This window comes from Gymnoscopelus braueri (assembly GCF_963280865.1).
Source record: "Gymnoscopelus braueri genome assembly, chromosome: 7".
NCBI lineage: Eukaryota > Metazoa > Chordata > Actinopteri > Myctophiformes > Myctophidae > Gymnoscopelus > Gymnoscopelus braueri.
Window position 1 is genome coordinate 16071923 of NC_137608.1, and position 25621 is coordinate 16097543.

The window sequence follows — 25621 nt, forward strand, 5'->3', positions numbered from 1 at the left end:
ATAACCCACCAAGTTGCAACAAAAATAAACTCATGCACTTCTCATTGTTACCACTAAGGGCCAGTGTTGAATTGCTGATTATTTGGAGAGAAAAAAGATGCAAAGTCAAATAAGAGTTTCTGAGAAATAAGATGATTCTGAATGCTTTATTACAAGACAGTGATGAAAACCCAGTAGGCTATAGGAAACAATACAAGCCCATGCACGCCTATAATTGTAGATAATGTTCACCTACCATATGCTGCAGTGATAAACTGAAGTCAAGTGGTGTTGATGTAAAGCAGACGATGAAAGACAAGAATAAGAAAGCAATTTTCTTTTCAAAAAGATTTTTTTTCAAAGGCTCTGCCAGCTTGAACCAATCAATTTCCATAGCAACCCCAGTCCAGCCCAGGCATGCCCTCGAAATCTCCCATGATGCCCCCCACAGGACAGGAGGCAGTCTCTTCACATGGTCACAAGAAACAACCTCACCTGTTGTTGTTGTGTTGACAATATGTAAGTAGGCCTAGCATGTTTGACGCTGAGGTTACTGTTAGGTAAACCGTTATATTGAGGTGAAAGAGATATTCAAATTGTATTGAGTTGGACCCTAACTGCCTGTTTGTTGCATATGTTCCACTGAGCAGCACAGCAACCATACTGGAAAGAATTTGGGCCTCTTCCTTACTTCCTTCACAAGTGGTACCAATGATTCTAATGAAGGCTCTGTTCCATTTAGTGTAGCACAGTGGTTCTCAAACGTTTTAATTTCAAAGACCCCCATAACTCAGAGTTACACACCCGTAAGGGTCCATTTGGAACCCCCTCAAGGAACCATGAGGGTCCCTGGACCACACTTTGAGACCCACTGGTAGCAGAGTGTTTCCAGTGAGCCACATGCACAATATCAGCACCCCTGACTCTGTTTGACCAGAATGGAACACTGACCTTAATTAGAATCATTGGCAACACCTGAAGGGAGGAAGTAAGGAAGAGGCCCATTTCCAATATGGCTGCTGTGCATAGAGCCCGGTTGGTCTATTCCCTAGGAAACTTGTGGATAAGAGAGAGTTGCGTCACGCTTTGATATCGCCGCAAAGCGGGCTGCATGGGCTGTAGTTCCAAACATTGTAACTTCCTCATTGAGATAGACAGAGCATTTCTGCATTCCATTCTTACAATGTCTCATAACGAAACTGATATCACTGTAGGTGTGTAAATGTTGAACTTGGGTAAAGATAATTCAACGGCAGACTGAGAGGCTTGTTGAGATTATTGTGTTGTTGAGGTTCGTTGAGATTATGTGTTGTTGAGGTTCAACTGGGGCTTTGCTTTGATAGAAAATGCCCTTCCTGACAGACAGATTGATTGATTGATTGATTAATTGAATACTTTATTAGTCAAAAATGTAAACAGCACGTGGTACAGTCAGACATTAAGGGCCGTATCTTGGGCATAAGGGGTAAGGTGGGGTGCAAGATAGCTTAAGGCTAAAAGGATAACCGTTGTTTCCGTTGTGGTCCTATGTATTCATTTCACCAACATAGCATAAAAAGACACAATAACCTCCAGTGCTGAAGCCAAGCATCCACACATCAGCAAAGGGTTAAATTCAAGATTCATGTATTTGTCATTATGCTTGTATGTGCAATGAAATGTTGGTGTGGTACACTCAACCAGACAGTAGCATTGTCCAACATACAGTATATAGTATAATAAAAACAAGGTATAATAAGGTCCTCACCAAATTACTATGGTAGGCCACAGGGTGGTGCTAAAAGGAAAGGCCATAGAAGTTGGTATTCTGGAAGAATCTGTGCATGTATGCCAAAAAAACATGAGTGGCAATATCCAAATGCAAAACAAGTTTAAGATGAATAAATATGAGTAGTAGTACGTTTAAAATATAAAATAAATTAGGACATTCGCGATATCAAAGGTTCAATGAAGCGAACAAGGCATTTGATCAAGCTCTTTTGGTGGTAAAAGTTTTGTGATGTTGCTGGGTGATAAACCCATTAATAGTGTGCTATATGAATGCACCATTTACCATTTGATTTATATTTATCATAATGATGTGAAAATCATGGTTATTATGTTCCTGTCTTTTTGTTCTAATAGGAATTACACCAATTTTGTCCAAGCTGTTGGCCAGAAAGAGGGACTTTTGACTGAAGCAGTAACTCTGTGAACTATGTTCACAGGCAATACTTTCTATTCTATTCTATGCCATGTTCAGACCCACATGTAATGGGTCTGAACATTACATTACATATGTAATGACGCATTACAATCATTGCGTATGAATGTTCCACCCAAACAATTCAATGAGTGGGATAAACAGATTTCACGATTCATTTGGAATGGCAAGAAGCCACGAATAAAATATGCAACATTACTACTGAGTAAGGAAAAGGGAGGCATGTCTTTACCAAATCTCAGAGACTACTACTACGCCGCCCAACTTAGATATGTGGCTTCGTGGTGTGATGATAATATAGATGCCAAATGGAAGATCATGGAAATGAATGAACAGGATATCCCATTGCAAGCTATGTTAGGAGATAAACAATTAGCCAAACCTAACTTAGATAAATTAGATCCAATTACATCTTTCACATTACAGACTTGGTTCAATATTATCAAACAGTTGAAAATAGAAAGACAATCAAAAACACTAAGATGGGTGGCTTATGATACAGCATTTAAGCCAGGGAGGTTAGATCAGAGGTTCAAATGTTGGTCTTACAAGGGGATTACATCATATTATAAAATAATGGAAAAAAACATGTTACAGAGCTTTCAGGCCCTGAAAGATACATATAATTTGGAAAAGACAGATTTCTTTAGATATCTGCAGTTACGTCACTATTTTATCCAGGAAGTCCAGATCTGTGATTCACAAACAAATCCGAACAAACTTATTCAACTGATTGCTCAGGTATATACGAAAGGAACAAAGAAATTTGTATCAAAACTATATCAAAGTATTTCGGATTCCAGAAAACATACAACAGATTATATCAGGAAAAAATGGGAAATAGAACTTAACACACCAATCACAGTTGAACAATGGATAAATATTTGCAAAACACAATACACAACAACAAGCTCTGGCACCTGGCGGGAATTCTGTTGGAAAAACATTACTCGTTTTTTCATCACTCCAAAACTTAAATCGAGACAGATGAAAACACCCCAGGTATGCTGGAGGAACTGTGATGAGGAGGAAGCAAATCATTATCATATTTTCTGGGGTTGTTCGGGAATTCACACATACTGGAATGATGTCTTGGAGAAAATACAGGAGATTCTAGGTATACAAATATTAAAGTCCTGTCTATTGCTGTACCTGGGAGACTTACCAGAGGAAATCTCAGGAAGTGACAGATATCTTATGAAAATATTCATGGCTGCAGGGAAAAAAGCCATTACTCGTAAATGGCTACAGACGGAATCTCCATCTGCGAAAGATTGGCTTCAGGTAGTCTCTGAGATTTATGACATGGAGAGGATGACTGCTAACTTGAGGATGAAGAAAGAGATATTTGAGAACAAATGGGGGAAATGGATTGATTATGAGCGACAGGAGGTCTAGGGAATAGGATAGTTATTTCAAATAAATATGTTTTTGGTCTTGATACAATACTTAACCCATGACATACATACTCATATACTGTATATACACAACGCGTGACTTCTTAAATATATATATGTTCATATATGTGTATATATGGTTATTTCTGACGATCGAGGGAGAAGGTACTATGTGTGAGATGATATGAATGAAAATGTTTGTAAGAATTGAACGAGTTAAAACCTTTTGAACAACTTTTTTTTTTTCGTACTATCATTTAATAACATTGAACAGCACCTGTACCCTCCTTCTATTTTATTTTATTATTATATAAGATGATGTTTGGCAACATGTGTGATGTCTATTGTTTGTTTGTCTTTTTGTTTTATATGTTTGTGTTTTTGAAAACTTAATAAAATTTAAGTGAAAAAAAAAACAATCATTGCGTATGATGCATGAAGATGCATCATACGCACATGCAGACGCAAACATATTTTACTTACAGCGCAAGTCATGCAATCTCACACTCGAGTGCTTTCTCTTTCCAGAAGCTGCCAGAAGCTGCCAGACTGTTTTGTGTCATTACAGCTGTCACTCTCCTGTCACCCCCTCCCAGTCCCCCCACTCACACTACCACCACACTCAACCAACCTTGGCTTACACCTCCCACCCTGGCCACCCTGGCCCGCCCTGCCCCCGGCACTTTAGTGACATAGACATTTGCTAGTGAGTTCTCAGCTGTTACCATGTGTGTATGCCCTAAATAGAAATTATCAGGACCAGACCATGTTTCCCAAGGGGTGATTACAGTTAAACCACAAACTTTGGGGCCATGTATACATTGTTTCAGATACTTTGCATATTGAGATGTTCAAAATAGATATAACATTAAAAACCCAAAACAATATTGAGCAGTTGATTCCCCATCAGATTGTTGTAATCTTCTCTCTTTGGGTCCTGGGAGTATGTTAATGCAGTGGACCCCCCTATGTGTGATGAGAGGTGGTACCCGCCAGGTTCTGTCCCACCTCCATTGAGATCTAATATAAATGGTGTAGGGGTCTGCTTACGTAAGACAAAAGAAACTTGGTGACTGCAATCAGGGATTGAAGCTCTTGACTTAACTTCTCCAACCAGGGAACGAGAAGAGAAGACAACTAGAGGACTGAACAGAACAGAAAAGAAGACACAAGAGAACAGTTAAGGTATTTATACAGCTGCAATGACATGTTGTCTAATTTCATTTCATCGGGTCTAAAGTGGCATGTTCTTATGGGTTAATCAGAAGTGGGAGAGAGAAGTGATCAACTATTGAAATTAAATGTGCTGGAGGAGGAGATGGTTGTTGTTGTTGTTAATTAGAAGAGTGGAATCTGTTAAAGCCCCCGTGCTATGGTACGTGTCAATGCCCAAATAAGGCATGAGGGGAGGCCATTTAAAGTTAGAGATAACATGTGCTGGTCCATTGTTGAAGAAGACCCAGGTCAGAGCACACTGCACTACCAGAGTGGTGAGGAACTTGACTTTATAAACTAACAATAACAACAAAAACAATGTATAATAACTTTTTTTTATTGTGTGTGAAACATCATAAACCAGTTATGTTTCATGTAGCATATTGCAAAAGCTTCTGTTTTTGTAATTCATTTCTTCACGTTTTTGCATTCAGGTTTTACACTTTGACTTGTTTATCTTATCGTACCAAGTAAAAACTTGTTTTAGTGTAATATTATTATTGTCATTGCTATAAGAGCGGAAGTGATTTCATTGGCAAACAAAGGGTCCACTGTATTTTTTGCATTTTAGGAATTTGCTGAGTTTTTAAGACTAAAGGTTTTGATAAGACGTGCTTGCTTTCATGACTGCTGACCAGCACTCATGAATGCAGCATGAAGTATACACATACACCTCAGGATGTAGAGATTTCACACCCAGACATTACTAATTCATTTTATCTCCATCAGATGGAAGATCCAATCCAGTTAAAAGATGAGGGGAATACATATTTCAAGGAAGGAGACATGGACAAGGCCATTGAGAGTTACACACAAGCTGCCAAGCTGTGCAAAGACAAGAAGTTGCTGGCCATCATTTACAAGAACAGGTCTGCCTGCCACCTGAAACAGGTAAGCACCTCAGCAAGCAAGCAAGCTAACATAGACGAAAGGCATGAATCATACACACAAGCGCATGGATACGAGCGAGCGCACACACACACACACTCACGCACGCACGCACGCGCACACACACTCTCTCACACACGGACAGTGTGACCAGTGGGGTCCTTCCACGTGGTCCCCAGCGAAACAAGGAACAGTTTAACCACATAGCTTGTAGATCTGCTGTTTTCAAAACATTTTGAGAAATCTTGAAAGATTGTGAAAGTTCTGGAATAATTTTGAAAGAAAGAAATTTTGAAACAGAAATATGTGATAGGGGCTCCTGGCACAAACTATTTTAGGGTGGGGGTCTGCGGTTTGATAAGTAACAATTTAAGGGTCCTGTCCTTGACATGAAAATGTTTGAGAACCACTGGTGTGAGAGAACTGAACTGTCTTCATGCGACACGTTTCTCGTCAGCATGAGAGAAATTAGTACGATGAAGAATAAATGAGGCTTTACATTCTGCAAATCTTTAATAGAATATTTTCTCTTCTCTTTCAGGAAAACTACACAAATGCAGCCACTGATGCTTCCAGAGGTACAACAAACATGACAGAAACTACCCTAAAACTAAACATATTATATTCCATGTCCAAAACAACTCCTTTCATTGGCTCCCAGTCACACGTAGAGCTGATTTAAAAGTTGTATTTGTTTTTAAAGCCCTGAATGGACTAGCACCTCCCTCAACTACTCTGCCCCTTGACACCTCTAGGTCACTTATCCTCTGACCAGGTGTTTCTAATGTTCCTGTGAAGCCAGTTGAAGCAAAAGGGTGATTGTGCCTTTTCGGTTGCTGCCTCAAAAATGATGGAATAGCCTACCCCTCCCTGTGAGCTTTGCCCCTTCCCTTGACACTTTTAAATCAAGACTCAAAACACAACTTTTCTCCCTGTCCTTTGAACCTTTTCAAACCCTTTGCCATGTCATGCACACACCTTTTACCTTCTGTCCTTTGTGTTATAGTAATTTGGTTACATTTTATGCGGTTGTAACTACATGAAACCTGTTCCGGCTGATCAATTTGGCACGTTGCGATGCATTGTGAGCTTGTAGATCAGCTATTTTTGCCAACAGAAGGGCGGCCTAGTCCAGTCATTTAAGCATTTGAGCTCTCAGGTTTTAACCTCCTGTTATTGTCTGTTATATTTTACTTACGCCGTACAGCACTTTGGTCAACTCTGGTTGTTTTTAAATGTGCTTTATGATTAAAATGGACTTGACTTGTGTTTTGAATGACAGCTATTGACATGGATGCAGCAGATGTTAAGGCGTTGTATCGGCGATGTCAAGCTCTGGAGAAGCTTGGCAAACTGGACCAGGCCTTCAAGGACGTCCAGAGGTGTGCCACCATCGAACCAAAGAACAAGACCTTCTTGGAGACTCTTCGTAGGCTGTCGGGCGAGATCCAGGCCAGGGTCAGTCACCTATCCAGAATATGGAGAGTTTGCCCCGGAAACAGAATGACAAATGTTCCTTCTACACCCAGTTGGAGAGTAGTTTCACTGCATTCAGTAACTTCATTTTGAAGCAGTTAGCTGGTAGTTCTGGTAGTTTTTCCTCAGTAGCTTTAGTTCAACTATGTTTCTCTTGATGGTAGCTTTGATGTTCAGCTGTTGACCTATAATGAAATATGGACGCCAGGTTGAAAGTGGTTAAAGATTAACTCTGTCTTTTTTTTGCCCCCCCCCGCAGCTGAAGACATCATTCTCCACTGACTCCAGGGTACAGGGCATGTTCGACATTCTGATGGACCCAGAGTCGGAGACGGACAAGATAGAAAGAGTTAGTACTGTCTTTCCCTTTTGCTGTGTCATTACAGCTGTCACCCCCCTCCCCCCAAACACACTACCGCCACACTCAACCAACCCTGTCCCGCCCCGCCCCCCTGCCCTGCTCCCAGTAGTCATTTGTTTGTGATCACAACGTGTCCCTGTGTAACGCGCTGTGAGCTTGTAGTTCTGCTATTTTGACTATTAACCCATTAAAACCGGGAAAGCATCTGTCATTTTTTATTTTAACCACTTTAAGTTAACCAATACTTTGGCTATTCAAAAATAGCAGTTATACAATTTTACAATACTGTAGATCTGCTATTTTTTAAGAATCGTGAACATTTTTGCAAATCTTCTGAATATTTGAATATATATATAATATATTTATTTTTTTTATTGTAAAATATTTTGTTCCAGGGACCTCCAGACAGAGGCAAAGATTTGAGTTAAAAATGTTAATAAAAAAACATATATGTTTTCAATGTTTAGCACAAATGTTCAAGACTTTTCTAAAATAGCTGATCTGCAAGCTCATAGTGCTGCACTCGGTACCGCACTGTGAGCTTGTATATCTGCTATTTTTGAATAGCCAAAAGTATAAAATAATGGTTATAGCAAAAAATCTAAAATGACACAGTATGCGTTCCCGGATTGAATGGGTTCATGAAAATGTGTGGATATCCTTGTAAATGTTGATTCTTTGCCTATAATGACATGCCCAAAATAGGGAGGGACGTATGATTGAAAGTGGTTATAACTTCTGGTCCTTTCATCACCAGGCCGCCAACAACCTGGTCGTCCTGTCCAGAGAGGAGGCCGGAGCAGAGAGGATCTTCCAGAACAACGGAGTGCCTCTGTTGCTCAGTCTGATAGAAACAGCCAAAGCCGATTTGATCCTCGCTGCTATCCGTACCTTCGCAGGAATGTGTACCGGCCACAAAGCTCGGGTGAGTGCCACGTTACCACCCAAGCATCCTGTATCCGTGTTCATAATATGCATTTGCGTGTATTACGGACTTCCCTTGAAGTTTGTTTGGTCCCTTGAAGTTTGTTTGGTATGGGTAGAAACAATATACACACTCAGACAAGCGTGAGCACATAGCACTTACAGTGACATGATGAAAGTACATAGGAAATACAGTAGGCTTATTATAGTTCACCATATCTGGCAATAAATCAAAATAATGGGTTGGTGACATAGAAATTAGTTAGTTAGGAAACAGAAGAATAAAAGGTAAGTGAATACGTCCCCACTTAAACCCCAGCATCGGTATTGTGGGGAAAGTTTTTGCTGAAAATAGCCGATCGACAAGTTGACAAGCTTGTCGATCTGCTATTTTCAGCGAAACCTTCCCCACAATAACAGAAAACAGAAAAGACGCTATTATTGAGCCCTGAGGGAACTCCGGTTACCCGTGTGGGGTTTAAGTGGTTAAATCTACGGTGTCAAGCTCGGTGGTGAACAGGTGCGGTCAGACAAACAGTGTAACAGGATCAGGATTTGATCCCAGTCCACTAGCTTCCAGTCTGGAAGCTATAGTGCCTTATATCTGCCAAGAATGTGTGACTGACCTAATGTTTCCATTGACCCCCTCAGACCATGGCCGTCATTAACTTGGTGGGCGTCGATAAGCTGTGCAGCATCATGGCTCTTGACAACGAGGATATCGTCATGGCAACGTGCACCCTGTTCCAGTGCATCAACGACTCACTCACTACCGCTGACCATAGGATTTATGGGAAAGAAGAGTCTCTGGTTTTGGGTAAGACACAATCCTTATTCACACAGTGTGTACTGCAGAGATATGGTGGTTGTAATACAAGTAAGTAAGACAAAGTAATTGTACACTGTCTGTCTATTCCATGCAGATACATCCAAGGACCTGAAGACCATTCTGCTGTCGCTGCTGGACATGGTGGCCAGTAAGAAGGTGTCAGGACATGGCAGGGACCAGGCCCTCAACCTCCTCTCCAGGAACGTTCCCCGCAAGCATTTGAAACTGGTCGACCACTCCAAAACCCTGTTCACCATTGACCATGGTGAGTGGGACCGCAGCAGAATTAGAATCAGAATTAGTTTTTACCTGCAGTCTCAATATGACACTACATTGCAGTCTCCAAGACACAAATATTCAACAGATATTTAGTTGTGTGTGTAAATGTGTTTAAGCACATTGCACTAAATTGTAATGTATAAAATGTGTGTGCGTGTGCATGTGTGTGTGTGTGCATGCAAGCATGTATGTACTGTATGTACTGTACATGTATGTATGTACTGTATGTTTATGCATATAATACATAGATTGATTGATTGATTGATTGGTCAATTAATTGATAACCATCTCGTTCTCAAGGCTTGAGGAAGATCTTGAAGGTGTGTGGTCAGATTCCTGACTACTTGCCGGACCAGCTGCCCATGACAGAGAACACACAGCTGATCGCCAGCGTGCTTCTCAACAGACTGTACGATGACCTCAAATGTGACCCAGAGAGAGACAACTTCCGGGACGTTTGTGACGATTACGTCAAGTGAGTCTGTTGTTCTCCCAGCGTTTACTTTCTCCTTCACTACACAGACAAATTTGGGTGGCAGGTTGGCCTCGATGTATATGTAGGGAGACCGATCAGTGACTCAAAAGTTGCTGGTTGCCGTTTTTCTAAAATAGCAGATCTATAAGCTCATAACGCGTTGTGATCTTTTTAGTTTTTGTCGCATTCCTAAGCCAATAATTTGATTACCGGCTGAGTTTCCGGTAGGAGACTCAAAGAGTCTCCATTGAGTCTCCCGGTCATCAAATTATTGGCTTAGGAATGCAACAAAAATAATAATAATCTCCATGAATTCAAGCCTTCATGGGGTGTGTAATTGATAGAAAATAAGATTTTTTTTGGTTGAACTACTCCTTTAACTGAAGTGAAGTGAATCCAATTGAAACAAAGTGAATTCAGGTTTATCATTCAGTTGATCTGAATCCAAATGAACCCACTTTATCCTTATCTTTCATGACAGGAACAAGTTTGACCCCAACGACATGGACAAGAACATCCACGCCATCAACACCATCTCGGGTCTGCTGCAGGGCCCCTTCGACGTGGGCAATGCGCTGGTGGGCCGTCAGGGCGTGCTGGAGATCATGGTGGCCCTGTGCGGCTCGGAGCGTGAGGTGGACCAGATGGTGGCCGTGGAGGCCCTGATCCACTCCTCCACCAAGATGAGCAGAGCGTCCTTCATCATCACCAACGGAGTGTCCCTTCTCAAGGACATCTACAAGAAGACCAAGAACGAGAAGATCAAGATACGCGCCCTTGTGGTGAGTGCTGTGAACTGCAGTTGTATTTGAACCTCATACTTAACCACTTGAAACTTGGGGGGGGTAGCGTTAGCCAAAAAGAGCAAATCTGCAAGATCACGTGTCGCAATGTGACACGTTGTGAACCTTGTAGATCGGCTATTTTTGACGAAGATGTTGGTGTAGATGGAAACAAGCGGGTCCAAGTACAGTGCCAACTCATGTCCAGTCTACTAAGTCTAGAGCATTGGTTCTCAAAGTGGGGTCCGGGGACCCCCAGGGGTCCTTGGGGGGGGTTCCAGGGGGTCCCCTGCAAAATGTGTTGATATAGGATCACAATAATTTTAACCACTCTAACCTTTTAAACTTTGGCTATTCAAAAAGTGCCACGCTATGAGCTTGTAGATCTGATATTTTTGAAAAAACGTGACAATTTGGGTAAACCTTTGAATATATATATTTTTAGAGCAGACATTTGTAACTCAAATCTTTGCTTCTGGGGGCCCCTGGAACAAAATATTTTGAGATGATTTTGGGGGTCCTTGACATGAAAAAGTTTGAGAACCACTGGTCTAGAGGGTTTAAGTGGTTAAAAGAAAGTGTTTTGAATTCTGTTGATATACAGTAAGTAGCCAAATTGATAGACAATCCCCTTCATACTGTGCTTTGTGTATTTGTTTGTGTATTTGTTTGTGTTCTCTCACAGGGTTTGTGTAAGCTAGGTTCAGCTGGAGGTGATGACTACGCATTGCGACAGTTCGCAGAGGGCTCTACAGAGAAGCTAGCCAAACAGTGTCGCAAGTGAGTCATCCTGAGACACTTTACTTATTTATTTATCTATCATTAGGCTGATTCTGTCTGTCTGTTTACAATCAGCCTTTTTTGCTATGCACAATCGCATATCGTCGCTGTTGAGCAGAAACCTTGTATCTCCATATTTACAAAATATCTATTGGAAAACTATTTCTTTCCATTTCCGGAAAACAGTTTTGGACATCCAAGGTTTCTACCTGACACCAATGATATATGTATCCTGTACTGGGATACATACTGTACTGTATATTTACAGTGCATGCTACAAACCCATTTCCTGCTGTAAACGTCCTGTCTCACTCTTCTAGGTGGCTCACCAATCCCCAGATTGACACCAAAACCAGGAAGTGGGCCATCGAGGGTTTGGCCTACCTGACCAATGATGCTGACGTTAAAGACGACTTTGTTGAGGACGACGCCGCCATGAAAGCCATGTTTGAGCTGGCCAAGGTATGAAACCAACCCACCGAAACACAGTGACACCAGTTAGTCATAATGCATCTGGGACCCATGTATGAGTGTAAAACTCATGGGTTAATGAAAAGACATCTTTAAGAAGAATGTGGTTGCCATGGCCAAACAAAGCAAATGCCTAAAAAAAACACACTAACTGGTTTGTGACATCTGAGCTCTGACATCGGCATCCTTACAGCCTCGTGCAGTTAAAAATAAACTGCTTTATTTAGACAGAAATGTAAAACAGCACGAGGTACAGTCAGACATTTGGGTTAAAAAAGGATAACACAAAAAAAGGTCCGGGGGACTTGTTTCCATTGTGGTCCTCCTATGTACATTGACTCAACACAGCTAATCGTCTCCCTGACTTTCCCTTGTGTCAACAGTCCAAGGACAAGACCATCCTGTACGCTGTAGCCGCCACCCTCATCAACTGTACCAACAGCTACGACAAGAAAGACATCGATCCTGAGCTGGTCACGCTGGCCAAGTTCTCCAAACAGCATGTCCCTGAACAGCACCCCAAGGTGAGGGGAAGGGATGGGCGGGTAGACTATATATCATACATGGGAAACTGGCGGCCCAGGGGCCACATGCGGCCCCCACCTTCACTTAATGCGTCCCGCAGGTTAATATCGGAATACTGATATATCATTGATTTCAGCTGTTCCAATTCCAAACATGCAAACATGACTCGCTTTAATTACTTCAGTATATATTAGTAGCTTAATGACTGGTATTAAATTTCGATTGTCTTATTTATGTCCAATGTATTTGTATTTAAGTTCATAAAGTTAACATAAGTATAACTAAATGCATTTGAAATTAAATAAAAATGTAACTTTTCAGGATTTCAATTAAAAAATAGCAAAGAAAAAATCAGGATTCCAATAAAAAATAGCAAAATTTGCAGATTTACAAGCTCAAAACGCGTCGCACTAACCATATCTCCACACAAGTGTAGCTATTTTCCTCTCCGCCACAAGGGGCAATGTCTCAAAGGCTCAAAACCAAGCCTGTGCAATGATGAATTCTAGGTATTGTAGGCTCATACAACAAAGCTCCATGATTACAAATTGAAACACCCACAAATAAAGTATTATTTTAATAATACCGTACATATTGTTTAACAGTGCACCTGCAGGTGTTAATTGTCTCCTCTGTTGTGTGTCCCCAGGACAAGAAGGACTTCATTGAGAGGAGAGTTAAAAAGCTCCTGAAGGCTGGAGTGGTCTCAGCTCTGGCTGTCATGGTGAAGGCAGATACAACAATCTTGACCGACCAGACAAAGGAACTGCTGGCCAGGTGAGAGAGGAGGCAGCCATTTTCTATTGTATCAGAGAGAGGCAATACAATCAGATATTTACCAATATAATACATTTGGACCAGTTAAGTAAACAGAAACACCCAGTTTAGATGTCAGAGACAAAATGGGTTTGTTGAGATTGGAAGTGTGTCACATGTACGCACGCACGCACGCACGCACGCGCACACACACACACACACACACACACACACACACACACACACACACACACACACTCACAGTGTGGTTCAATACGGAGCTGGTCATTTCTGCTGCATGTACAATGTGATGTCGAAAAATATTTATACAAGTGTCTGATTTTAAACCTCAGGGTGTTCCTGGCTTTGACAGAGGACACTAAAGACCGTGGATTGGTCATTGCACAAGGTGGAGGAAAGGTCTGTATGACACACAGTGATGTGTGAGTCTATACTTAAGTATCAGTTCATATCAAAGATTTGTGATCAGATGTGATCGAGTGACTCACTGAATACTCAAACCACTTTGGTTTGCATTAGTTAGTTACGGTTTTACCCAGTTATCTCAAAGTGACAAGCTATTCGCCTCATGAAAAGCCTACTGCTGTGTACTTTTCATCTAACGATAATTGTCACAACGTTTCCCAAAATGAATTTGCTTTGAGTTACAGTTAGTAACATATTAACATGTCCCTGCTGTAGAGACAGCCAACCATATGGCTGGGTACTGATAATTGGTACTGTTTGGTAGACGTTAAATTTGTGACAAATGTCTAGATCAGTGGTTCTCAACCGGAGATTTTTTTTGGGGGGGTCCCCAGATGACAGTAAAGTGACAATTTAAGGACTTTTAAGACCTTTTTGATACCTAAAAAAGAAATGAATTACATTTAAAAAGACCATTACGGCATCATAAGTAATCAACAAACTATACTATAAAAACTGGTCAAACATTGGCCAAATTGTCAAATAATAATGTTGTAACAATGTTGTTAATACATTTATTGCTCTGCCCTCAGGCTCTGATACCATTGGCCGTAGAGGGGACATCTGTAGGAAAGATAAGGGCCAGCCATGCCCTTGCCAAGATTGCTGCCGTTGCCAACCCAGAGATTGCATTCCCTGGAGAGAGGGTGAGAATAGCTAGCTGTGTTGGAGGAAGGACAGTGGATAAACCTCTAGAAGAATATAGTTTCTAAATGTCCCTTTGTCTCTATACTTTCTCCTCTCTCATCCCCTCTGTCTCTCTCTCTCTATCTGTCTGTCTCTTTCTGTCACGCGGTCTCCCTGGGTCTTTCTCCCTTTCTTTCAACAGGTATATGAGGTAGTGCGTCCTTTGGTCTCCCTGCTGCAAACAGATAGAGATGGAATGCAGAACTTTGAAGCTTTGAAGAGCCTTACTAATCTGGCTGGTTTCAGTGATAAACTGAGGTGAGACCTGTTAACATAACTTAACTTAACTTAGCATTACAAGACATACTGTAAAATAACGTATCACAAGAATGCACTCAAGATTCAAGATTGAATAGAAATTCATAAAAGAATAAAATAAATAGTGCAGAAAAATACTCTATCAATCTAAATAAATAAATCCAAAAAACTAGATGAAACTAGAAAGAAAAACAGTATAAAAACTTTATCTCAACTAATGCATAGGAATGCATACCTCTCAAGTGCATACTATCTTGTAGGGAGATTGGAGTTCAAAAGTCTTATTTGCCTGAGGTAAGAAACTCCTTTCCGTCCTGGCACTTCACAAAAGGAAAGACAAGTCCCTGTTCAAGTTGATTGGAAACTCTGGTGGATCTTGGGGCTTTCTTCCTCTCTTGTTTTCCGTGACTGATTCAGTTGTTTTGTTTTTGTCTTCAGAGTGAAGATAGTGAAGGAGAAGGCTCTGCCAGAGATTGAGAACTACATGTTTGAAGAGCATGACCAGATCAGACAAGCGGCCTGCGAGTGCATGTGCAACATGGTTACCTGCAAAGAGGTGAGACTGGAGGAAGAGAAACTATAAGCCTCTTCAACAATCTGATTACCTATTTCTAAATAGATGTAATCAGCATTATTAAGGTTTCAAAACCAAAAGACTGAAACAAAAATAACGACCTTTTAAGACGTTTTGGTTGGTTTTCCGTCTGTTTATTATTATGGTTGTTCTTCCGTAAGGCTTTAGCAAATTCCAGTGAGATGTTAAATGTTACAGACAGTAAGCTTTCAGGAATAGTGGATAATGTGCAAACTTAGATACTGTAAAAATGTTCACCGTCAGCACAGGGGCATGTAATGCCTCTAGCCGACCAGATAACATAATGCACCATTTACAATGTATGTGTATGTGTGTTTGTGCTTTCCAGGTCCAGGATCGTTATATGGAAGATGGTAATGATAAAATGAAGTTGTTGGTGCTGTTGTGTGGTGAAGATGATCATAAGCTACAGATAGCTGCATCCGGCGCCATCGCCATGCTCACTGCTGCACAGCCGAAACTCTGCAAAAAACTGACACTGGTGGTATGTATACTTACAATTTGTTGCGCTCTCAAGACAAAACATATTGGGTGTGTTGTGTGTTATGTGATCGATAGAGGATTAAGTATTCCTTCCTTACTTTATATACCAATATTTCAAATTATGATTCACAAATAGATACCTGATGAAGGTCAGTTGGACCGAAACGTTGTAGCCTAATAAAATACTTTTTAGCTGTCAGTGAAGACTAACTTTTTTCCCTGGATTATGATTCACAGCATTAGCTACTAGTTCAGGTGTCAGACCTAAAACCATCTAACTACAAATTCCACAAATCTCTGTCAGTGAGGGAATGAGTGTATCTGTCCTTCGCGTGTCTTGACAACCGTCCAGCCAGTGGTGTGTTCCAGGTTTTTTTCGGAGGGATACGATAATCATTCCCTGCATGACATGCACATGGTCGTGGAGATGAGGGCTATGCTTGGCTACGAAAATGTTCTGCAGGTCACACTACGTTTATAGCGTAACACGGTAGAACACACCACTGCGTCCAGCCGATCGCCTTCATATTCAGCGTGTTTATGATGACGCCACAGCGGAGTAAAGTGCAGAGCAGTGCAAAGTCACTCGGATCAGCGCTTCTCCAGAACCGGCGTGTGTAACAATTACATGTAAAGTCAATGCAAAGTGGGGCGTCACCTGCAAATGAGCAGGTGGGTTCAGGGTGTGTTACAGCTGTACACCAGTGGTGGAAAAAGTACTCAAATTCTTTACTTAAGTAAAAGTATCAATACTGCAATATAGAAATACTCTGTTACAAGTAAAAGTCCAGAATTCAAAATTGACTTGAGTAAAAGTACAAAAGCATTGGCATCAAAATGTACTTAAAGTACCAAAAGTAAAAGTACTAAAATATTTGAAAATAGCAGATCTACAAGCTCACAACTTTCAAAATTACTTTCCACCACTGCTGTACTGGCAAATAGCCAAATGAGTGACAAAGCTTTTCTCCTTTCCTCAACAGACTCAACAGTGGCTGGAGATCCTGCAGAGGCTGTGTCTCCATGACCACCCGGCAGTGCAGCACCGTGGCCTGGTCATCCTCTACAACATGCTGAGTGCCGGCGACGAAGAGTTGTCCAAGAAGCTGATCGAATGCGAGTTTCTAGAGATCCTGTCAGTCATCGCCAAGGCGGCAGACAACTCCGGGAAGCAGCCCGTGATCGACGTGGCACGGCAATGCCTCGTCAAAGCCATGGACATGGGTTTCATTAAGCCTTTTAGCTCATAGAAACTCATAGGAAGTCGTAAACCCCACTGATGATCACCGATGGACTTTTATATTGTTGTTTATTTGACTAAGGACTTTTCCCCCCCCTAAGATATATATTTTCTGAATGAAACGATATTGAAGAGTAGCTAGAGGAACAGTTAGGACTGGATTGAATGCTCTGCTTTTGATATTGTAACGTACTGTAATGTTTTAGGATTTTCTATCAGATTAACCTTTTTTTTATGTTAAGACCTTCCCGTTTGTTTAGTATTTGTTTTATTAAATAATTTGAATAAAATTACAGAAAAACCAAATTATGCTTTTATTTCTCATTTTGTGGACTTGTATTGTGTTAACAAAATAGCAAATTGTTATTATGTGCAGGTGCAGCATTGGACATAATGAATCATTATGTTAATTAATGTTTGCGTATGCTGTTGGTGGACTACAGCTCAACATTCAACACATCAATAGTTCCTGCCACAAAGCTTAGAAACCTAGACCTCCACCCCAAGCATACTGTACGTTATGAGCTTGTAGATCGGCTATTTTAGGCAAAGAGGTTTGGTGTAGGGGCCAGACCAGTATTGAGGGTTTAAGTGGTTTAACTGTCTGAAAATACACATTAACATGCAATCCAACACAATGCTACACAAGTCTATGAAGCTATCTATGAATCTATGAAAAAGTTTAATCTGCAACATCATTTTATACAATGGTGGGGGTCCCTGCTTCATCTCTCTCTCAGCTAAGGGGTCCTTGGGCTGAAAAAACGTTGAAGACCCCTGCACTACAGGAGTCCATACAGGCTGTGAGCCAGCTGAGTCTAGTCTTCTACTCCCTGTAAACAAAGTCAAGACTGCTTGGCCCTCTAATGTCACCATCAACTAAACTAACAGTGGTTCTCAACCTGTGGGTCGGGACCCCCAGGTGTGTGTGTGTGTGTGTGTGTGCGTGTGTGCGTGTGCGTGTGCGTGTGCGTGCGTGCAAATAAGATCGCCAGCGCCATGATGATGTTTGTCCATTTACGTTCGCCGTCGAAAGGTGACGTTTCTCTTGGTTGTTCTGTGATTGGTTGATGAGGAAAAAACGACGCCTTCTTTCTTCCACCATTGACCTCTCAGAGACTGTAATGTTCTCAGTGCTGGTGAACTGATCTGTTGTGATCGTGGAAATCCTGGGAAATAATGGCTTCCCCTGCTGGATGTGAACACTACGTGCGCAGCTGTTTATTAAAAGTGAGTTTATCTCGTCGGATTTTGTCACTTTAGTTGAATGTGCATCATGTTTTAAGTGAATAGTGGTGGGTATAAGTGCTACGTACTTTCCCGTGAAAGCACGCATGGGACACAGTGTGCAGAATGATACTAGTAGCTCTAGGCTAACAGCCATAACAGCAGAATGATACTAGTTAGTAGCTAACTAACCATGGCTTGTAGCTAACTAAACTAGCCATGACAGCAGGCACGAGTTATTTAGAGTTAACCACAGCACAGTGGTTCTCATTAACTTCTCAAACATGTTCATGTCAGTGGACCCCCAATATGTAGTTGGCTGTGAATCCTCATTTGGAACGATTTTAATAACATTATGAGACGCGTTGTGAGCTCCTGGTTGAGCTATTTTTGAATAGACGAAAAATAAACGGCGAAATAGAGTGTTTCTTTGAGAACCATGACTGAATATATACACTGGCTACAGTAACTAACGAGCTACAGTGTTGCCAGATTTGCTAGAGTAACAAGCGGCCAGGTCTACGAAAACATGCCCAAAAGGAGCGACCAAGACCATAGGCCACGTGATCACATATATATAATAATACACACACACACACACACACACACACACACACACACACACACACACACACACACACACACACACACTGTGTGTGTGTGTTGAGTTAATGGGAGGGGCAGAGGACAGGTACTGCTGAAAGCCTTGTGATGTCTGTTTGTTTGATTGAATACTTCATTAACAGTTTGCAAATAGTACAGTGGTACGATTATACAATTTAGGTGCTAAAATTAAAAGGATAACACAAAAAGCCTTGAGGGCTTGTTTCCATTGTGGTCCTGTGTCAATTCATCGAGAAAGGTTGAAGTTAGGTTAGTTTGTGGATGCATCCTGCAACATGACAGACTAAGGATCTTAGTCAAACGTTATTGTCTAACATTGTTTTACATAGATTAGGAAGCAAGCCCAAATAAGCAATTACACTTTAGAACAGCGATTTCCAACCTGTGGCCCACTAATGGGCCATGAGGATATCGCTAGTGGGCCCCCAATGGCAAAACACAAAAATTATAACATTAATATTAAAAGATTCATGTAAAAATAAATGTCATGGCTTAAAATAAGGACTAATCAGTAAGGTGCAACAGCTGGCACATATTTATACAAAAACATATAGCAACGTGCTGACAGAAGCTGAAAGTCCAACTCTTGTCCTATCCATGAAAAGGTGCACATAACACGAGCAAGGTTGCAGAACTATTCATCTATAACGATCAGGACATGAATTAACTAATTACTACATGCAATTAAAACACTTAAACAAGATGGCAGTATCAACAAACGTATTTTTTTTCAATCAAGAAAAATGTAACGGGTTGCTGTGTTGTATTGTATATTATAAACTCGTTTAATCTTGTACCCAATTTCTACAAGTTCGGTTTCCGGAAGTTTGAGGTCACGCAATCTGATTGGCAACTCTTTCTCGCTCATGTCTCTAGTCTTAATTTCTTTCTCCCCGGTTATAGGCACCCTGCTGTGGTAAGCTGTATGTGTGCAGACTGTGCCATGATGCAGAAGAGAATCATGAAATGGACCGCTTCCGCGTCAAAGAGGTGGAGTGCGCGGGCTGTCACACATTGCAGCAGGTAATCAATTTTCCTTCAGCTCAGGACAGTACTTTACACTCTGGTACATGCAATCATCTAACCAATACCACCACACTCCACAGTCTTCATGGAAGAGAAGATATTGAGAGTGCTGTTCTGAAATAAGATTGAAATTTGAGTTGAATGGTGGATAACTCGAGGTAACTCGACACCACAATGTGCAATTATCAAATATAGTATCAGAGAGGACAGACCTCACCTAAATCTTTTAATTAAAGCTGACAATTAATGTATATGCCAATATATTTGGAATGTGGAGACGAGTTGAAATGGCCCTGTTAAAGAAATGGCAGAAGAATCAGATTGATCAGATGTATCTCTCCCTTCCTTCATTATCTTCTTCATTTCATCATTGCGTAGCTCTTCAAGTCGTGCATGTGCAACAACCTCTATTAATTACTATTATTTCTTCTAGGCGCAGCAGACATGCCAGCAGTGTGAGGTAGAGTTTGGGGAGTATTACTGTGATATCTGCCACTTGTTTGACAAAGACAAGAAACAGTATCACTGTCAACCATGTGGAATCTGCAGGTGAGCAGTATTAGTATTAAGGGCTGTTGGCTTTCAAAGTCAGCCAACATTGCACTTCTGTCACATTTTCATAACAGCATTTATAAAATGTTGTATTACTTAACATGAACAAACCTGTTTAAACACAAGATTTGAAAACAATGATTTTCATTGGATTGGATCCTTAACCCTTTAAAGGTCACCCCAAGAAAAAAGCATTGGAAAAATTATTTCTTTGCATTTTTTATTTATTTGGGGCAATAGTAACAACTATCAATTATAATTTCTTTAACAGACCCAACAGTTTTCCAAATATAGGCCTCTACCAAACGGTTGAGATGTCACTTTATGGTAATGGTAAAAGTTTTATGCATATACATTGATTTATATGCATTCACTGAGAAATATGTCTCCCATTATGTTCCCCAGTCTCTTCTGCTTGTGAGAGTTGATCAGCATCATCTGTTTGATCATCAAAAGATAATCAAAATAGTCCATTTTTTATTTCAGCACCACTACCTTTACCATTAAATGACAATTCAACCATTTGGTTGAGCATGTTTTTTTAGATAGGAATAAAATCATACTAATACATAAATATAATGAAATAACATTATATGTATTATATTAACAACACTGAATTAGCAAAAGCCCTATTTATCCATAGCAAATAGTACATTTTAATTACTTTAGTTTAGCTTCACTACTTACCATAAAGTGACAAACAACCCGTTTGGTAGAGCATGTTTTCAGAAAATTATTAGACCATTATTAGATTTTGTTTTATTGTATCAAGCTACATAATCAGGTTCAGTAACACTTCTGAGATGATAATATGACAAAAAAAAAATCTTACCTCTGAAATTTCAACCAAAAAAATCCCACCTTTCAGGAGTGGATTAATTGATTTTCACTTCCTAAAAAGTGGCTACCTGAGAATCCATGTGACTGGGAAACAGTGACATCTGGTGGACCTTTTTTTGCCATAACATACCTCAACCAAATGGTAGAAAGGGCTCAATCAGGTTGAGTTAAGTTCAGCAATGTTGTCAATGAGAAATAGTGACTTAAAATGTGCTCTACCAATTGGTTGAGCAGACTGTTAAAGGGTTAATTATGCTTGTGTGGGCTTCCAATATACATGTGCATACTGTTTTTTATTACTTAACAAAAATGACTTATGAAGTAACACTGGGCTTAAACATTATGCAGGATTGGGCCACGGGAGAAATATTTCCACTGTGAAAAGTGTAATCTGTGTTTAGCCAGCGACCTGCAAGGAAACCACAAGGTGATTAACAATCCTTCCTTACCGCTTGCGACATACCAAAAATAATGTTATTCTTTATGAACAAATGATTACCCGCTCTGCTTTATTACATCATGCATCATTTTGTGTTTTATTTTAGTGTGTTGAAAATGTGTCAAGACAGAACTGCCCTGTATGTATGGAGGTAAGCGATTCACCACGGTGAGTATTATGGGATGCCTCCAGGTTTTGGGTTGGCATGTTGTTTGTTTTCATTTTGGTTTAATGTATTATTTTCTTCATAATGCAGGACATTCACACTTCCAGAATTGGAGCCCATGTTCTTCCATGTGGCCACCTTCTGCATAGGTAAGACATTTATGTATCATATAATTATGATATATTCTTATATGCATTTTGAGCCACATGGACATAGTTTAATATCACATTAAGTTAACATGCACCATTTTGTGAGTACTTTAATTCAGAGTGCCTTGAGTACTATTCATTTTTCTGTTAGCCTGAGAGTTACCAGTGGAAATAGAATCTAAAACTCTAACACTGCTGGTGTCAGATTTAGGGGTTCACAGGGAAGGGTTATAAAAGGAATGGATCTTGCTCTTAATGAGTGTCATGTTGTAGCACAGTCTTGATTTAATTCTTATCCTTTTATATAACTATTTACAATATATAACATAAGTGAGTGACCAGTTAATATGTTTGACCGATTATTTTATGTATTTATTTGCTTACTCTTCAGGACATGCTTTGATGACATGCTCAGAACTGGGTATGTTTCATAACTCCTTTTCATTACGTTATTTGAATGATTAAAATGAATAATAATCCTGTTCAAAACCAAATATGGGGCAATAGTCTAATAATCTAAAATTAAATGTCTATGATTCTGGGGGGGAAATTACACCTACAGTACTCGGTCAAAATTAAAAAGTTAATTAGAACATTGAATACTAAAAAACAAAACTGCTGATTGTTTTCGTACAGTGCATATCGCTGCCCGCTGTGCATGCATTCTGCCTTGAGCATGGAGAGCCAATGGAAGGAGATAGACATGGAGATTGCCCAGTCTCCCATGCCTACGGAATACCAGGATGCCACTGTCAAGGTAGGAAATAGGGCTGGGCAATTAAAGGAAAATATATCCGACTTCAATCAAGAAGCAAGGTTTTATTGGTAATCTCTTTTTTGTGTATGATGTATATCAACAAATTTACATGAAAAAAGTTAATTGATTGTTTGTAAGCGATTAAATAGATCTGATTAACCATTATACATTGTGCAATGGTGGCATACAACATTTTAAAAAATTGCTTGTAGATCTGCTATTTTCAATAATCACATTTAGGGCAAAAGTTTGAAATCGTGATATAGATTTTCAGTCATATCGTACAGTCCTAGTAGGGAACGGACCTCACTTAAAATTCACAGTGAAAATGTATGTTGTAATGTATTAACAGCGCTGGATATGTATGTTTAATCTCAATACTTAGTCTTGAGCAATGGGGTGGGGTAAGAAAAAAAGCTGGTGCGCTTCCTCTGGATGCCTTTTTGTTTAGGCAGTGGGTGCTCAGCTATAAATATGACTAAATTCAGATACCACCGAAGTGGAAAAAGCGGCACTCTAAAATAAGGGATGCAAGACTGGCTAAGATAATCATTCTTGTTTATTGGAACGCTTGACACGTTTTGGCCTCAGCCTTCCTCAGAGCAAATTTAAAAACTGGGGGATCTGTATGTAGACCTACACAGTATACTGTATAGGACACTGGTTCTCAAAGTGTGGTCTGGGGACCCCCAGGGGTCCTTGAGGGTCCCCAGACCACACTTGACAACACAGTTCAAACACTTTAGCCGTATTGTATTTTTCGGCTTTTCAGAACGTGCTCACAACGTGTTGATTATGTTGTGAGCTTGTAGATCTGTTATTTTTGAAAAAGTAGAGGTTCGTGAAAAAGATAGTTGGACTATCTTGCTCTTCTATTGTTTGTCTTGGTCCCAGGTTTCCAGAAGGACATTTTCCTATAGATTCATTTGATTAGCTCGGCAGCAGATATGAACGGGAAGCACACATAAAGGTGTTATTTATGTTTCCCGTTCAAATCTGCTGCCAAGCCAATCAAACGAAGCTATGTGTGACACTGAACCAGAACATGAAACGGGTTGCTACCTTCTGGAAACCTTGGACTACAGTTAATGCACAGAGACTATTTGCATTACATGTAATCCATTACACTCTTTTGCTGCAGATTATATGCAACGACTGCCAGACTCACTGCACGGTGCCTTTCCATGTTCTGGGCATGAAATGTGGTGGCTGTGGCTCCTACAACACAGCCCAGGATGGAGGTCTCATCCAGCAGCCTCCTCCCAACCAGCAGATCCAGGAGAATGAACCTGAGGCGGACACAGGGTCCGAGGCAGAAACGGACACCGAACCAGAACAGCAACATCAAGCTCAGTGACCCTCGGTAACACCAGGTGCCCCCACCCATAGTGACCCATGTTAAGATTACCCCCCCTACACCAACTTCAATGATAAACCTCAATGACATATGCTATATTATTTACATTCATTTAAGTTTTTTTTGCTGTACACAGTGTGTGTTGCGGCTATTTTGAAATGGAGCATTCTACAATGAAGGCCCCATATCATCCCCCGTTAACATTTTTGAACCTCAATAATCTCAACAGACCCAATCGTGCCATATGTCACCATTTCAAATTTTGTTGCTTATAAACACAACTTTTTATTTGTATGAGACATAATGTGCTATATGGTTATTAAAAATAATTCTCTCAAGCTTCCGTCATACAGAAGTGCTGAAAAGGCAAAGAAACTACAGCCGATGTCCGCCTCCCTCCCCACCACTTCCGTTTCATTTTAGCAGTCACTAAAATTTGTCCTACTGCAAATCAAATTAGTCGGAAGCATGTATAGCTTGCTGCTTAGCAGAAATGTAAATTCAAATATATATTTTAAAGATATTTTCAAATGTCTTTTTGTGAACAGAAATGATGAACAGACTGCTTCCGTTTGTGGCTTTCAGGAGGCGTAGTTACAGACTACGTTGTGTTCAAAGTTTGTGGAATAGTTGTCTGGCTTGAGAGACTGTTAAAAATATATACATAGTGGAGGCTTTAAGCCCTATTTTATACTTTGTTGTACAACAGTGTCAAACAGCGAAAATAGCAGATCTATAAGCTCACTTTTGGAAACTTGAACGTTTTTGAAAACATGGCCAAATAGCAATGCTACTGGTTGGTTAATATGCTATTATGTGCTTGTCATACATGCAGTCATATACGCAATCATATAACAATCCAACTATGAAAATACATCCAAAATGGTGTGAATCTTCATATTCTCACCACCACGATTGACAAAAGCTAGCGGCCAGCATGGCATCAGAAAAGAAAATACTCTTTTCTTTTCTGGTGCCATGCTGGCAAAAGAGTCAATGAAATAACATACTGGGCGCACAGTTTTGAGGTGTCTTTGTACTTCTGGAAGTTGAGATTGTAATGTTATCTTTTGTTTTATATAAAACAGAGATAATTAGATAAATAAAAAGGGAACGTGAAGGGGACAACGTTTCGCCCGTGTTGGGCTTCATCTGGGAATGGGAAGGGAACGTTTCGCCTGTGTAGGGCTTCATCTGGAAGTTGAGATTGTAATGTTATCTCTTGTTTAGAGATCATTAGATAAATATTAAATCTATCTATACATTCATGAAATCTCTTGAGTGAGTGTGTCACCAGTGCATCTCAAGAACCACTCTGGTTAGGCTCTTTGTCTAAAGCCTAATGGCTAGGCTATTTGTCAAAAGCCAGCTGATGCAGCAGCTGTATCTTCCGAC

At 40.3% G+C, this 25621-nt stretch overlaps 2 protein-coding genes across 2 annotated transcripts; both read left to right on the plus strand.

Annotated features, from left to right (window-relative positions):
* The first annotated feature begins 4638 nt into the window (after positions 1–4638).
* unc45b (unc-45 myosin chaperone B) lies at positions 4639–17360 on the plus strand. The gene is made up of 20 exons (XM_080432436.1): positions 4639–4764; positions 5524–5685; positions 6224–6260; positions 6965–7140; positions 7418–7507; positions 8277–8444; positions 9095–9260; positions 9367–9537; positions 9852–10026; positions 10508–10808; positions 11494–11588; positions 11909–12050; positions 12443–12583; positions 13234–13361; positions 13694–13760; positions 14360–14473; positions 14656–14771; positions 15210–15327; positions 15695–15850; positions 16833–17360. Exons 2-20 carry the CDS (start codon positions 5524–5526, stop codon positions 17097–17099), a joined length of 2790 nt encoding a protein of 929 aa, XP_080288562.1. The 5' UTR covers positions 4639–4764; the 3' UTR covers positions 17100–17360.
* An 840-nt stretch (positions 17361–18200) lies between these two features.
* rchy1 (ring finger and CHY zinc finger domain containing 1) lies at positions 18201–25103 on the plus strand. The gene is made up of 9 exons (XM_080432723.1): positions 18201–18319; positions 19844–19963; positions 20400–20515; positions 21707–21785; positions 21904–21948; positions 22054–22112; positions 22504–22533; positions 22749–22869; positions 24011–25103. Exons 1-9 carry the CDS (start codon positions 18269–18271, stop codon positions 24224–24226), a joined length of 837 nt encoding a protein of 278 aa, XP_080288849.1. The 5' UTR covers positions 18201–18268; the 3' UTR covers positions 24227–25103.
* Positions 25104–25621: the final 518 nt, after the last annotated feature.

Coding starts and splice junctions, on each gene's coding strand:
- rchy1 (XM_080432723.1), top strand. CDS start 18,269: ATGGCTTCCCCTGCTGGATGTGAACACTACGTGCGCAGCTGTTTATTA. Junction 21,949..22,053: donor ACTGCCCTGTATGTATGGAG/GTAAGCGATTCA, acceptor TTCATAATGCAG/GACATTCACACTTCCAGAAT. Junction 22,113..22,503: donor TGTGGCCACCTTCTGCATAG/GTAAGACATTTA, acceptor CTTACTCTTCAG/GACATGCTTTGATGACATGC.
- unc45b (XM_080432436.1), top strand. CDS start 5,524: ATGGAAGATCCAATCCAGTTAAAAGATGAGGGGAATACATATTTCAAG. Junction 5,686..6,223: donor CTGCCTGCCACCTGAAACAG/GTAAGCACCTCA, acceptor CTTCTCTTTCAG/GAAAACTACACAAATGCAGC. Junction 8,445..9,094: donor GTACCGGCCACAAAGCTCGG/GTGAGTGCCACG, acceptor TGACCCCCTCAG/ACCATGGCCGTCATTAACTT.